Raw genomic sequence first — 15,344 nt, 5'->3', positions numbered from 1 at the left:
GAATATGTATCCATCTTCTCAAAAAACATTTGCTCCAATAGATCATCCACCTACCACAGACAGAGTCACATCAAGCAGCATATCCACAGGAAGGCCTCTTTCAATCATTTGATTTCCAAGCTTCTCTTTTAAAACGCAGACATTCTTAGCAGTTTGAGATTGGACTGGAGAGAAGGTGGTTTGAATAATTTACAGTTATGCTTTTAAAAAATTGACCATATGTTTCTATAGTACCCTGTTTCATTTGCAAGCTTTTAGAAAATCCATCAGATTAGAGGGTAAGAAAAAGATCAGACACGTCTCTCAAGGAAGGTACAATCACTCTGTTTTTGGCATGTCCACTGGAAGTTTCAAACACATAACTTCAAACTACGTAACAGGTATGCTATGCCAAGCATGCATGGGAACTAGATCCTGGAAGCTTATATCAGGCAAAGCTTAAATTAAATAAGGACTATCAATTAGATTACCTTCTCATCAAGCCCAGGAAAAAAATCAGTGTCAAATTTGCATAGGAGAGTATCTGACCTTCCAACCTTATGTTATGGCATAGGAGAGTATTATACATAGAATATTGCTTCTCAAAATGTAATGTGCACCCAAATTACTTGCAGATCTTGTTGAACCTGTAGATTAGGTCTGAGTGGGGCCCATGAGGACATGAGCAACACAATAAACCAACTGGACCAAACAAACATATTCAGAGCACCTACCATTACAGAGCACACTTTCTTCTCAAATGCACACAGGACATTTTCTAGGACAGATCATATTTTAAGCAACAAGTTAAGTTTCAACAGATTTTAAAAACAGATATCATACAAAGTACCTTCTCTGGCTACAATGGGATGCAATTAGAAATCAATAAAGAAGGCAAATTTTTAAATATCCCTCTAAATTAACAACAAAAAAAAATCCCACAACTTCTGGCCCAGGACCTGACACACAGTAGACACTCAACACATGATAACAGGTCACATTTGGGTTGAGTGGGCATGATCATTACGAAAGAGAATCTGCTTGCCATGTGTTTATAACTTGAGAGAGGAGGGAGTTGTGAGTTGCTGTTTTCATACATAGTTAAAGAGAAACATTATCAGTTTCCCATGTGATTGGATCATGGTGGCGGTTTCCCCCAGGCTGTTCTCGTGATAGTGAGTGAGTTCTCAGGAGATCTGATGGTTTTATAAGGGGCTCGTCCCCCTTTGCTTTCTCTCAGCATTGTTTCCCAGCTCAGTGTTCCCCTTCTTACCTGAGAGCACCAGCCCAATCAACCCTACACAGTCCCAACTCCAACACTTGCTCCTGCCTTTCTCTACACCTGAAATGTCTTCTCTTCACATCTCCTGTTGCCCAGATCCTATGCATTCTTAGTGTCAAATGTCAACACAATGTCTTTCCTGATGCATGTCAGCTAGAAACTCTAGACGACATTATTTTCTCTCTTTTGGGACATTTATCAGTGATAAAATATTATCATTGTTTTCCCGCTTTTCCCATGGGGGGAAGTCCCAAGGTATTCACTTGCTCTTCAGGGATGGCCACATACTCTTAAGGGCTATTCTTGGCTCACATACACATGCTTCTTTTTGTTGGATCTTAACATTTTATGTATTTTAATAGTTGGCTTCACATTAAGCAGCATATCCACACACAGGGCTATTTCAGAGAACAATCAATGAACGTAAAGCAACTTAAAATGATGGTACAAAATGAATACAAACAGTTGCCTAAAATTTTTTCTTTTCTTTCTCATGTTTTACTCTATATGTACACAGCAAGAAGGGGCTAGTGCTGTCTTCTGATTACAGTGGAGAGGTTTGGGGAGCCGCAGAAGATAGGTCACTTTGTCCATGATCCTCCAGCAGGTCAGTAGTAAATAGGCACTGCAGTGGCTTTTACCAGGGCAAAGCAGTTAAGCCGTATGGCTGTAATTCCCCTTTCTTTGTGGCCGCTGGAGGCACGTGTGTGAGGCTGGAAGTGAAGTAGTAGGAAGGCGGTGGTGAGGTGTCAGGCGCGGGTGCAGCCCATGAACGGTGCTGCGGCTCTGCGGGCACACCTTGGGGTGCGGCAGCAGCTGACCCACAGCTCTTCCAGTCCTGCTGAATTTCTCCTCCGGATTCTCTGCCTCCTGGGCCAGGTACATATTTAGCTCTGTGGCAAAGGGCACCAGCCTTTCCCGCTGGTTGAACGCATCATCCAAGTCTGCGATGTGGAGGCAGAGAGGAGGTAGATGCTGGTGGGAGTCCCTCCTTGTGGATCCCAGCCTGTCCCTGCCTGCCCTCATGTTACATTCTTCTTTTCTTTCTTGAGATTTATTACAGGCCAAAGCCCCATAATAGGTCTCATACTCCATATCACTCCTAGTGGCCATGTGCTTCTTTTATTGAACTCTGATGGATATATGAGCAAAATCAATATTTTCCTTTTTTTTTTTTGAGACAGAATCTCACTCTGTCGCCCAGCCTGGAGTGCAGTGGTGCAATCTCGGCTCACTGCAAGCTCCGCCTCCCAGGTTCCCGCCATTCTCCTGCCTCAGCCTCCCAAGTAGCTGGGACTACAGGTGCCTGCCACCACACCCGGCTAGTTTTTTGTATTTTTAGTAGAAATGGGGTTTCACCGTGTTAGCCAGGATGGTCTCTATCTCCTGACCTCGTGATCTGCCCACTTCGGCCTCCCAAAGTGCTGAGATTACAGGTGTGAGCCACCACACCTGGCTGATTTTCCATTTTTTTCTAAACGTTGTCATCAATGCTAACTCACTAGAACTGAGAAACTCAAACTTTGAGGGATCCAGAGATCATCCAATGGGGGAGATATAGGTATACCACAAAAAACAAACAAACAAAACGGGGAAAAATTCACCAGAACAACAAAACACAACATTTTAAATATAGAATTTTGGTACTGTGATTCTTTTGCTTCTTTTATGGCTTTTGGTTTTTTCTCTCAATGCCATGATGAAACTTTTAGAAATTCAGCTAAGTAAAAAGAAAACAATTAAAGCAAAAACTTAATCCCATCACTCACGTATAACCGTGGTTAGCACTCTGTTCATTATCTTCCTGACATATGCTATGCCTACAGACAAGGTCATTCAAAAAGAATTAAACACTTTTAAAAATGTAATATTCAGTAAAATGTCAGAATACATAGTCAAAAGCAGTTTATAAAGGAACTGTCACAGCTATTTCTCTAATCTTACTTACAATTGTCCCCTTTACGCCTCCCATGTCACCTGATGGTTAAGCACAGACTATCTGTAGCATATCTCTGTCAAGGGTTGAAATGGCCTCCTCGATGTACTCCTTCATTTCTGCAAGAGGAAGTAAAGGGAGAGATCTTTGGTTATCTCCCAGGAAGTCTCCAGTTTGTGTATCATCTAGTCTCTGAGTGACATAATTTTGAAAGTTCAATTCTTTTTAAATTACCACATATCAGCCGGGTGCAGTGGCTCATCCCTATAATCCCAGCACTTTGGGAGGCCAAAGAGGGGTGGATCACCTGAGGTCAGGAGTTTGAGACCAGCCTGGCCAACATGGTGAAACCCCATCTCTACTAAAATACAAAAAAAAAAAATACAAAATACAAAAAAAAAAAAAAAAAATTTGCTGGGTGTGGTGGCAGGTGCCTGTAATCTCAGCTACTTTAGGAGGCTGAGGCAGGAGAATTGCTGGAACCCTGGAGGCAGAGGTTGCAGTGAGCAGAGATCGCGCCATTGCACTCCAGCCAGGGCGACAGAGGGAGACTGTCTCCGGAAAAAAAAAAAAAAAAAAAAAAAAGAATCTTCCTAAAACAAAGGGGAACACACTATGCATATACTGTTGTGTATTTGTATTCTACATAAACAAGAAAAGATGTTCATGATCTATTTTTTTTTAGATAAGCATTTTAACATCAAAATACATAGATTCACTACATCTTTATCAGCTTTATTGGGGTTTAATTGACAAATAGAAATTGTATATATTTAGCTGGGTGCAGTGGCTCATGCCTCTAATCCCAGCACTTTGGGAGGCTGAGACAGGACAACTGTTTGAGCTCAGGAGTTCAAGACTAGCCTGGGTGACATTGTCTCTACATTGTCTCTACAAAAAAATCAAAAAATGAGCCGGGCATGATGGCATGTGCCTGTAGTCCCAGCTACTTAAGAGGCTGAGGTGGGAGGATTGCTTGAGCCCAAGAGGCTGAGGCTGCAGTGAGCCATGATCGTGCCACTGCACTCCAGCCTGGGCAATTGAGTGAGACCCTGTCTCAAAAAAAATAAAATAAAAAGGAAATTGTATATATTTAAAGTATACAACTTGATGCTTTGATATACATATGCATTATAAAATGATCATTACAATCAAGCTATTTAACATTGCTATTACTTCACATTTCAGATATTCACACTCAGTGAATTTCAGTTATACAATATGGTACTCTTAACTGTAGTCATTATGATCCAGAATTTACACATCTTACTAACTGAAATTTTGTATCCTTTGATCACTGAATTGTTTTCTCATGTTTTTATTATAAAATAAAAATAGACACAATAGTCCCCCACATCTGCTCTTTATCTTTCCAAAGTTTCAGTTACCCATGGTCAACTGTGGTCCAAATATATTAAATGGAAAATTCCAGAAAGAAACAATGCATACCTTTTAAACTGCATGCCATTCTGAACAGCATGATGAAATCTTATGCCATTCCACTCTGCCCCATACAGAAGGTGAATCATCCCTTTGTCCAGTATGTCCACACAGTGTACACTACCTGCTCCTCACTCACTCCATGCCCATCTTGGTTATCAGATCGAAAAAACATAGTATATGGGTGGGTACTAACCACAGTTTCAGGTATCTACTGGGGGTCCTGAAATGAATGCCCTGAGGATGATGGGGGATCTACTATATAGAAAACCACACAATTAAAACATATAGTTTATTGAATTATTATAAGGTAAACACCACCCAAGTTAAGAACTTTGTCAGTCAGTCCTCTCACTCTTTATCATTTACCACTATCCTGACGTTTAAGGTAATCATATCTTTGTGTTTTTTCATAGTTCCTTCACCCAAATATGTATTCCGAGTTCAGGGTCACAACCATGACCCTCAACATGGAAGAAAGGAAATGCAGATGCAATCGATAAAAACTGAAAAGCTCTAGTCTTAAATTAAAGTTGGATGTAACAGTATGAACTTTTGAAGTACACTTATAGGTACGTATGTATGTATTTTCTATATATATTCTCTCTATATATTTTCTTAGCTTGGATGAAAAGGCAGAAAGACAACGTGAAACCTACTAACAATTAACTTCTCTGGAGCCTAAATAATAATTAAGTCTTAAATTACCATGTCTTACAAAAATAATCCAGAGATTCTTGGGGAAATGACTCCAGCTCTGGCATAAGAAATGTACAGGATGAACCTAGCACATCTTATCATATCAGACGGTTAGGAAACACTCAAAGACTACCAGGATCATGTCAAAAGGACTCAGGAGCCAGCCCAAGGAGACTCCAACTGATCAAAGATGAACCAGTACAAGCTTTAATACTGTTCATTGCAATGTATTGAAACCCTTGAAATACGTTTGAGTCTATAAGTTCACGATGATATTTTTAAAAAAGACTTATTAACCTACAGAGGATGATGAGGAATCAATTCATTATATGGCAAACTAGTAAGTAAAGAGAAAGAATCAAGCACTTTTCCTGCCTTTGCCATATGAACTAGACCCTCAAGCAACCAAATAGTAGATGGGAGGTAGTGAAGGTAGTGACTATTTGTACAAGTTTCACAACTGATAAATGAAAAAGAAACTTTAGAACTGGAAGATCACATTGTGCAACTGGCAAAGAATGGTAGTCATTAAGCATCAATGGTTGATAAGACTACAAAAGAGATAACCAGAAACCTCATGCCTCCCGTGGCCAAACACAGCCCAGAATCTTGCCAAAGGAATTGAATCTAATTCTAATCCAGTCTCTGGATGGAGCTGCCAATTGGCAGGAAACACAAAGGACAGAGAACATGTGAACTGCACCATGAATGTGTAATCAGCAAAATCCAGACTGTCAGAAACTCTTCTGGTCACAGAGACCAGGTCCTTCAATAGACAAATTGTAAAGAAATGAAAGGATGGAGGGGGAACCTATAAATTGAAAGAAACTTAAAAGGGATATCACATTTTTAAGAAATTATCAACACTGGCAGGGTGTGGTGGCTCATGCCTGTAATCCTAGCATTTTGGGAGGCTGAGGCAGGTAGATCACTTGAGGCCAGGAGTTCAAGACCAGCCTGGTCAACGTGGCAAAACCTTGTCTCTACTAAAAATACAAAAATTAGTCGAACATGGTGGCGCACACCTGTAGTCTCAGCTACTTGGGAGACTGAGGCACAATAACCACTTGAATCCAGGAGGCAGAGGTTGCAGTGAGCCGAGACTGTACCACTGCACTCCAACCTGGGCAACAGAGCAAGACTCTGTCCATTAAAAAAAAAAATATATATATATATATCTCAAGACTATACTTATGTTCCTCCATTTTCTTCTAGCATAATAATTGCTGTCAAAAAGATTGATGATAATCTAATTACATTTCCCTCAGAAGTCATGAATTCTTTTTATTTTTTAGATGCTAAAATAATTTGTTTTTCATTAAAGCCCAGTAACTTTACTAGAATTCATCTCAGTGTTCATAATACTGGTATGATTATGGTGTACATTATGGGCTGTTTCATATGTAGTTTCAAGTTTCCTTTATTTGAGAAAAGTCATCTTGAATTACAAATTTTAGTATAGGTTTTGTTCCCTTGCCTTGGTTTTCTTCAAGGGTTCTTATTATCATCATCACTGTTCTTCATTTATCTTCAATATCTGTCATTTTCTCTTAAATCCTTTTTGTTTTTTCATTTCTTTTGGATTTTTTTTTTTTTTTTTTTTTTTTTTGAGACTGAGTCTTGCTCTGTCGCCTAGGCTGGAGTGCAGTGGAACGATCTCCACTCACTGCAGCTTCCGCCTCCCAGGTTCAAGCGATTCTCCTGCCTCAGCCTCCCAAGTAGCTGAGACTATAGGCACGTGCCACCATGCCCAGCTAATTTTTGTATTTTTAAGGCAAATACAGAGACGGGGTTTCACCATGTTGCCCAGGCTGGTCTTGAACTCCTGCCCTCAAGTGATCTGCTTGCCTCTGCCTCCCAAAGTGCTGGGATTACAGGCGTGAGCCACCACGCCCGGTCTTTTTTTGGTCTTTTTGAAGAAACCCGTCCGCTGTGCTGTTTTGGGCTTCTGTTCTCTGGTCTTTCAGATGCTGCCTTATCACTTCCCTCTTTTCCTCCTGTACAGATGCTGCCAGAGACAAGTCTGTGGTTTGCCCCTGCCCACTGGTGTTTTGAGGTTTGTGGTAATACCTTTTCACCTTCTGTTGCAAATGTTGTTTGTGGGTTTTGGCTTTACTCGCTTGTTACTCTGTTTTTTATGTGGATATTTTGAAAGACTGAAAAACTATGCTGCCATTACCGCCTTCATATTCCTGGGATCCTTCTTTTATTTTTAAATATTCTCACATGGTATCACTAGTAATGGTTTCAGGTGATTCCATTTTATGGGGCAACTGGAGTGTTCTACAGAGACCCCCTTTGTGGGATATTTAGGCTACCTTTAATTCTCTTATATTATACACAACAAGGTGGTAAACCTTGCCCCTAAATCACAAGGTGCTTTTCCGGGGGGAGCACTCTGAGACCTCCACCTCTCCTCAGAGAAGTGTCTCACTCCTTCCCCACCCCTGCCAGGTTACTGCTACCTCCCTCAATGCAGGAGGGAGTTCTTGTCCCACACCCTGTAAGAGCAAACTAAGTACTCTGGACCAGAAAATTGAACTTTCTACTTAGAGACCACCAAGACCGACTGATCAAGACTGATCTCAGTCCTCTTCAGGATCTCAATCTTTGTCTCCATCCTTCCATCCCTGGAGTTCTTTTCCCCACTTTGCTAAGTACAAACTGTACCCCAACCCTGTAACTTCCCACTGAAACCCTTCCCTTCTACCCTCTGCAGCTCCTGGCCTGTGACCAACAAACTCCCCAACACCCCAAGACTCCCAACACCCCCCTCCCCTGCAACTACCCCCAGCATGGCTCTACTTGGCTGAACTACATTTCCCAGAATTCCTTTTGTCATGTCACTTGTGTCCCACACTTATCTTTGCAACCACTTCTCCTTGTAATCCAACACCTCTGCCTGGCCCATACCAGCCATACAGAAGCATCACACGCAGCCTGTGGCCTCACGTTGCTTATGTGTGGATTGAAGCTGTGCATAGCACATCTGGTGGCTACCAACCCTGCTTCCATCAATGAGGAAGCCCGGAATTCTGACTTCTTCATTTGTGAAATAGATTACAGGTGGAACTGCCTTTGCAAAGATTATGACAGTGAGAGAAGCCTAGCAAGGCTGACTTCGTCTTGCCCCTAGCCTCACAGGCTGGCCGTCCTCATGTCTTGAGCATAGACCAAGTTAACCATGGGAGGAATTTAGTTTATAGTTTAACTTTGAAGCAAAGATGCTAATAGTTCTTCCCTAAAATGAACTCCTGCCTTGCTCAGGGACAAAACTGCCTTTGTAAGACTAAGGAAAGGCCACAAGATTAGGATTACGGGAGGGGCCTGAATTCTGCTAAAATGTAGGTGTAGCTAAATGTAACCAGCCATTGTCCCTTAGGTTGCCTTTCTATAATTTCTTGCTGCTCAGGAGTCATGCGGCTAAAAGTCACAAGATTTGTGACTTTCTCAATTGCTCCTATAGATAACATCACTATTGTAGAAGCTAAGATTGGTTTTTTGAGATATTTTTCATTTTTTTGCATTCCGGCAACCGACCACCTGGATCCAGAACTCATGACTCAACTGGTCCTGTGACCCCCCCACCCAGGGGTTGACTCAGCATGTGAGGACTGTTCTGTTTTCCATACCCCTATGAGTTCACCCCCAACCAATCAGGAGCACCCATTCCCTAGCCACCTGCCCACCAAATTATCCATGAAAACCCTAGCTTCTGAGTTATCAGGGAGACTGACTTGAGTAACAACTCCAGTCCCCTTGCTTGGCTAGCTCTGCACTAGTTAAATGATTTCTCTACTACAATACCATGGTCTCAGCAAATTGGTTTTGTCTCTGCAGCAGACAGGAAGAACCCCTCGGGCTTACAATAATTTTCTCCAAACTTGAAAGGGTTGGTCAAAAGATGCTGGGCAGCCACCATTATCATAAATGTCCCTTGGCCTGGGATCTCTATCATGGTTATTGTTGTGACTTGTTTCCCAGGCCTTGGCCAGCTAACAGGTCAGGGAGGATTTGGGGGACAAGATTTACCCCCAGAGGGTGCAGAGGAGAAAACAAAAACAAACCACCCAAATGTTAGATATCTGGAAGTTTTCACAGCCAGTGTCCATATTTATTCATATCTCAATTGCTGAAAGCAATTTACAGAACAATTGGTTTTTTTTGAGATAGAGTCTTACTCTGTTGCCCGGCCTGCTGGAGTGCAGTGGTGCGATGATCTCAGCCCACTGCAACTTCCACCTCCTGGGTTCAAGAGATTCTCTTGCCCCAGCCTCTCAAATAGCTGGGATTACAGGCGTGCACCACCACGCTCGGCTAATTTTTGTATTTTTAGTAGATATGGGGTTTCATCATGTTGGCCAAGCTGGTCTCGAACTCTTGACCTCAAGTGATCCGCCTGCCTCAACCTCCCAGAGAGCTGGGATTACAGGCGTGAGCCACCGTGCCTGGCCAATTGGTTCTACTTTTAGTATTACAAACACAAGGCATGGATGTTTTAAAAAGTTTTTTAAACCACAGATAAGCTAAAAGTTCTTTAAATGCAAATATTAGAAACTATTTTAGAAAATAAAATCACCTATAATCTTGAAGAGATAACCACTGTCAACATTTGGTATTTATCCTTCTGGTCTTTTATCAATGCATAAATATATACTATATCATATACCATAAATATATACTCTTTTTAAAAATATGAAAACTGTATTAAACATATTTTAACTTAAAAATACAGCATGAATGTTCTTCTATACTATGAAATATCCATCAGCAGCATCAGTTTTGCTCCATTATTTTCTACTATAATATACTTATCTTGCCTGAGAACCCAGGCTTTTTGCAGATTTTGTAGAATTATAAGTGATGTTATAATGGACGCTCTTACAGTTAAATCTTCACGCATATAAATGGTTATTTCCTCAGAACAATCTAAGTGAAGGGCTAAGTCAAGGGCTATGCAAAATGTGAAGGCTTTTGAAACACATTTTCTGATTTTCAACAATCAAAATAACTTCTACTTCCTTCTGGAAAGCCTGGCACTGCAATTAACCAGGCCAGTTTTCATCCCACTGTGTGCCATGAGTCAAGTAATGTCTGTATCAGGAGCTAAAATGAATCTTTAAGGGCCTTCCATACATGATAAAATGACTCAGAATTGTAGAAGAAAAACATTAGCAGCCCCACATTTTCCATTTGTTAATAATTCTTTTCTGCCCCATTTTCATATTATAAGATTTGAGTCTCCTGGGCCTGTACTTTTCTCTCAGTGCTAATAGAATTCTAGTAGTTAGTCTTAGACTGCAGGCCTTTCTAACCATATGTGAGAGATACCTCAGGAAGAAAAGACGAAAACATCTTGCTTTCCTCCACATCTCTGGGAAAACAGAGTTTGTTTTGCATAATAAAGCTGTTCTTGCAAATGTAACTGGATTTCAGATACTGTTACTATGAAAGTAAATTTTTATATGTACAAAGTCTGTAATTCTGATTAGTTGTCTTAATAAGGTATTTCTCTGATTATAGTACTTAGCATCTCCATCCTCTGGAAAGTTTGAATACACTGAGTCTTATTTATTAAGACAAAGAGGATCATTGTCACTTACTTATTTGCCCAAATACAAGGAAGTTAAGAACAATAACACTTAACAGTGTGTGTGTATATATATATAGATATAATTTGATGAAAAAAGAGCCAAGAGTCAAAACTCTGTAAAATATTTGAAAACATTTATTCTGAGCCAAATATAAGTGACCATGGCCCATGACACAGCCCTCAGGAGATCCTGAGAACATATGCCGGAGGTGGTTAGGGCACAGCCTGGTTTTATACATTTTTGGGAGACAGGAGACATCAATTGAGTACATGAGACATCAATCAAATACATTTAAGATGTACATTGGTTTGGTTCAGAAAAGGGGGACAACTCAAAGTGGGTGGGGAGATTCCAGGTTACAGGTAGACTTAAATATTTTCCAAGTGACAATTCGTTGAGTTTATCTGAAGACTGGGATCGACAGAAAGGAAGTGTTTAGGTTAAGACAAAAGATTGTGGAGACCAAGTTTTATCGTGCAGTGGAAGCTCTCAGATAGCAGGCCTCAGAGAGAGTAGATTGTTAAATGTTTCTCATCGGACCTAAAAGGGTGCCTGGCTCTTAGTTGATCTCCTAGATCTGGAAAGCGAGGAAGGAAAAAAGTGGGGGGAGGCCGGGCGCGGTGGCTCAAGCCTGTAATCCCAGCACTTTGGGAGGCCGAGATGGGCGGATCACGAGGTCAGGAGATCGAGAGACGATCCCGGCTAACACGGTGAAACCCCGTCTCTACTAAAAAATACAAAAAAATAGCCGGGCGAGGTGGCGGGCGCCTGTAGTCCCAGCTACTCGGGAGGCTGAGGCAGGAGAATGGCGTAAACCCGGGAGGCGGAGCTTGCAGTGAGCTGAGATCCGGCCACTGCACTCCAGCCTGGGTGACAGAGCAAGACTCCGTCTCAAAAAAAAAAAAAAAAAAAAAAAGAAAAAAAAAAAAAAAAGTGGGGGGAAAGGGGATTGTCTATAGAATGCGAATTTTTTTCCCACAAGAGAAAACTCTGCAGGGCAATTTCAAGATTTGGCAAGGAAATATATTTGGGGTTAAAATATTTTGACTTCTTGCCTTATTTGTTACGTGATGTTATGCCAGAGTCAGGTTGGAAAGCAGACCTCGCTCTATAGGGTTAAAATAAAAACCCCTCTGATAAGACTTTATGGTTTACAAGATGTAACTCCCCAGACCCCTTAGGTAGGAATTTGGGGATGTTAAAAAAATTCAGAGCTTAGTTCTCTCTCTCTCTCCCTCCCCCGCCTTCCTCTTACGCGCGCGCGCGCACACACACACACACACACACACACACACACACGAGACAGAGTCTCACACTGTTGCCCAGGCACAATCATGGCTCACTGCACCCTTGACCTCCCTGGGCTCAGGTGATCCTCCCATTCAGATTCCCAAGTAGCTGGGACCACAGGCGCATGCCACCACACCCAGCTAATTTTTGTATTTTAGTAGAGGTGGGGTTTTGCCATTGCTCAGACTGGTCTCGAACTCCTGACCTCAAGTGATCCACCCCCCTCGGCCTCCCAAAGTGCTGGAATCACAGGCGTGAGACACCGCACCCAGCCTAATAGTTTATATTTTTAAAGACTCTGAGATGCTCTTTCTCACATACTTTATAGAAGCAGGGAAAAATGAGAATGTGCTCTCCTGATCAAAACTATTTCAGGACTCAATGCCAAAAGATACTTTGTTAGATACATTATAAGGAAAAACAATTTGTGAAACTATGTGCTTATTGCTCTGATGTTTGCAAAATTATGCTGTCTACTTCTGAACTCCCTAAGACAAAAGAAAAGAAACAGTAACTGGACATTGACGGAAAAAGCGAGCCAAATTAAATAGAACAAGCACTGAATGATGACCTTACATATCAAAAGTTAGGAGGTACAGCCAAAGTAGTACTTAGAGGGAAATTTAGAGCTTTAAGTGCAAATATCAGAAAAGAGAAGGTTGGAAAATAATCTAAGCTTCTAATTCAAAAAGAATAGGCAATAAAAGGATGAGGTGGAATAAACATAAAAGCAGAAATTAATAAAAAAGGCTGGAACAGAGAAAATCAATAAAACCAGAAATTGGATTTTAAAAAATATTTTTCTAAATAAATTAGAAATCTTAGCAAGACTGGACAAGAAAAAAGAGAAAACACAAATGATGAATGTCAGGAATGAGAAGGGAAACCTCAATTCAGATTCGACAGATAATTTAAAAGATAATAAGACATTACGGATAACTTTGTGCAAATAAATTCGAAAACTTGGTGGATTAGTCCGTTTTCATGCTGCTGGTAAAGACATACCGGAAATTGGGAAGAAAAAGAGGTGTAATTGAACTTACAGTTCCACATGGCTGGGGAGGCTTCAGAATCATGGAAGGAGGCAAAAGGCTCTTCTTACACGTCGGTGGCAACAGAAAATGAGGAAGATGCAAAAGCGGAAACGTCTGATAAAGCCATCAGATCTCACGAAGTTATTCACTACCATGAGAACAGTATGGGGGAAACGACCTCCATGATTCAAATGATCTCCCACTGGGTCCCTCCCAGAACACGTGGGAATTATGGGAATACAGTTCAAGATGAGATTTGGGTGGGGACACAGAGCCAACCCACATCACTTGGATAAATGGAAAAATTTTCTCCAAAGCACCACGTATTAAAACTTAAATAAAAAATAAAAATTTGGAATAGCCTTACGTCTGTTTTAAAAATTGAGTCTATAATTACTTTCTCACAAAAGAATTTTAGCAGCAAACTTCCCTAGTGAAGTCTTCCAAACATTTAAAGGAGGAAAAATATTAATCTCAGAAAATTTCTATCCAGCTATAGCGTTGTTGTGAGGATTAAATGACTTAATATATCTAATCGTTTGGTTTTTCTCTGTACTCAACCATTTCATCTGTTTGTAAAGATAGTTTTATTCTTTCTCTCTAAACTAAGATCCCTCCAGGATAATGTTGAATAGAAATGGTGATAGTGTATTGCTTTGTCTTGTTCACCCAACAAATATAGTGTTAGCTATAAGATTTGGGGGGGTTGTTTATTTTTATTTGTTTGTAGGTGCCTTTTATCAGATTATGAACATTTTCTTCTCTGTGTCTAGTTTGCTGAGAATTTTATCAAGAGTGAGTATTTAATTGTATCAAATGCCTTCTTCTGCATCTACTGAAATAATCACACTGTTCTTGCCTTTATTCTTTTAATGTGGTAAATTATATTCGTTATCTTTCAAATATTAAGCCTGCCTTGCATTCCTGGAATAAACTCTACTTGGTCATGATGCATTAACCCTTTTCTTTTTTTTTTTTTTTTTTTGAGACGGAGTCTCGCTCTGTCGCCCAGGCTGGAGTGCAGTGGCGCAATCTCGGCTCACTGCAAGCTCCGCCTCCCGGGTTCACGCCATTCTCCTGCCTCAGCCTCCCGAGTAGCTGGGACTACAGGCGCCCGCCCCTGCGCCTGGCTAATTTTTTCTATTTTTAGTAGAGACGGGGTTTCACCATGGTCTCGATCTCCTGACCTTGTGATCCGCCCACCTCGGCCTCCCAAAGTGCTGGGATTACAGGCGTGAGTCACCACGCCTGGCCGCATTAACCCTTTTCAATAGCAAATTGAATTCAATTTGCTATTATTTTACTTAAGAGTTTTCTGTCTGAGAAATATTGGCCTATAATTTTATTTTCTTGTAATGTGACTAAAAATGTGAAAAAATGCACATTTCTCTGCAATTACTCTGTAGATCACTGATTTTAAAACTTTTGACCAAAACAATACAAAAAACGTTATATTGTGACCAGTGCACATAGATCTGTGAGTGTGTGAAGTGTGTGAGTATATGTATAAAATAAAGCTTTTATAAAACAATTCTTTTTTTAAAAAATAGGGTCTCACTCTGTTGCCCAGGCTGGAGTGTAGTGCTGCAATCACAGCTCACTGCAGCTTCCACCTCCTGGGCTTAAGCGATCCTCTCACCTCTGCCTCCCAAGTAGCTGGGATGACAGGCACATGCCACCACACCTAGCTAATTTTTTATTTTTAGTAGAGATGGGGTCCCACTAGGTTGCCCAGGCTGGTCTTGAATTCCTGGGCTCAAGTGATCCTCCCACCTCAGCCTCCCAAAGTGCTGGAATTACAGCTGTGAGCCACCACACGCAGCCTTACGAAATAATTCTTACCCTTCATAAGAAGGAAGCACTCCACTATTTCTGATTCAATTATCTTCTATCCTTTTAAATGATGGGTTGCTATGTGCAGTTTGAAAAACATAGATTGCATACAGTAGGCACTATATAAGTGTTTGCTATTGTTCTTAATAATTTATGGCTCTCTAGAACCTTGTGCAGTACCTGGCATACAGTGAATACTTGAAAAACATCTATGAATGAGTTAATTTGTTCATCAGTGGCTTTTAATGGAGTGGCTT

General features: G+C 40.9%; 1 protein-coding gene across 5 annotated transcripts in view; it reads right to left on the bottom strand.

Annotated features, from left to right (window-relative positions):
• NMS (neuromedin S) overlaps positions 1–15,344 on the bottom strand; it is a 77,898-nt gene that overhangs the window by 43,435 nt on the left and 19,119 nt on the right. For 4 of the 5 annotated variants that reach the window (XM_065526643.2, XM_074011109.1, XM_074011110.1 and 1 more), the window contains exon 2: positions 3,210–3,316. In XM_065526643.2, the coding sequence (XP_065382715.1) occupies positions 3,210–3,233 (24 nt within the window). In that variant the 5' untranslated portion in view covers positions 3,234–3,316. Of the gene's footprint in view, positions 1–3,209; positions 3,317–13,263; positions 13,347–15,344 lie in introns of those variants that run through there. The other variant, XM_065526641.2, reaches the window with a different exon arrangement.

Source organism: Macaca fascicularis, chromosome 13 (assembly GCF_037993035.2).
Source record: "Macaca fascicularis isolate 582-1 chromosome 13, T2T-MFA8v1.1".
Classification (NCBI taxonomy): Eukaryota; Metazoa; Chordata; class Mammalia; order Primates; family Cercopithecidae; genus Macaca; species Macaca fascicularis.
Note: the sequence above shows the minus strand (reverse complement) of the source record. Positions and strands in the feature narration are given on the sequence as shown.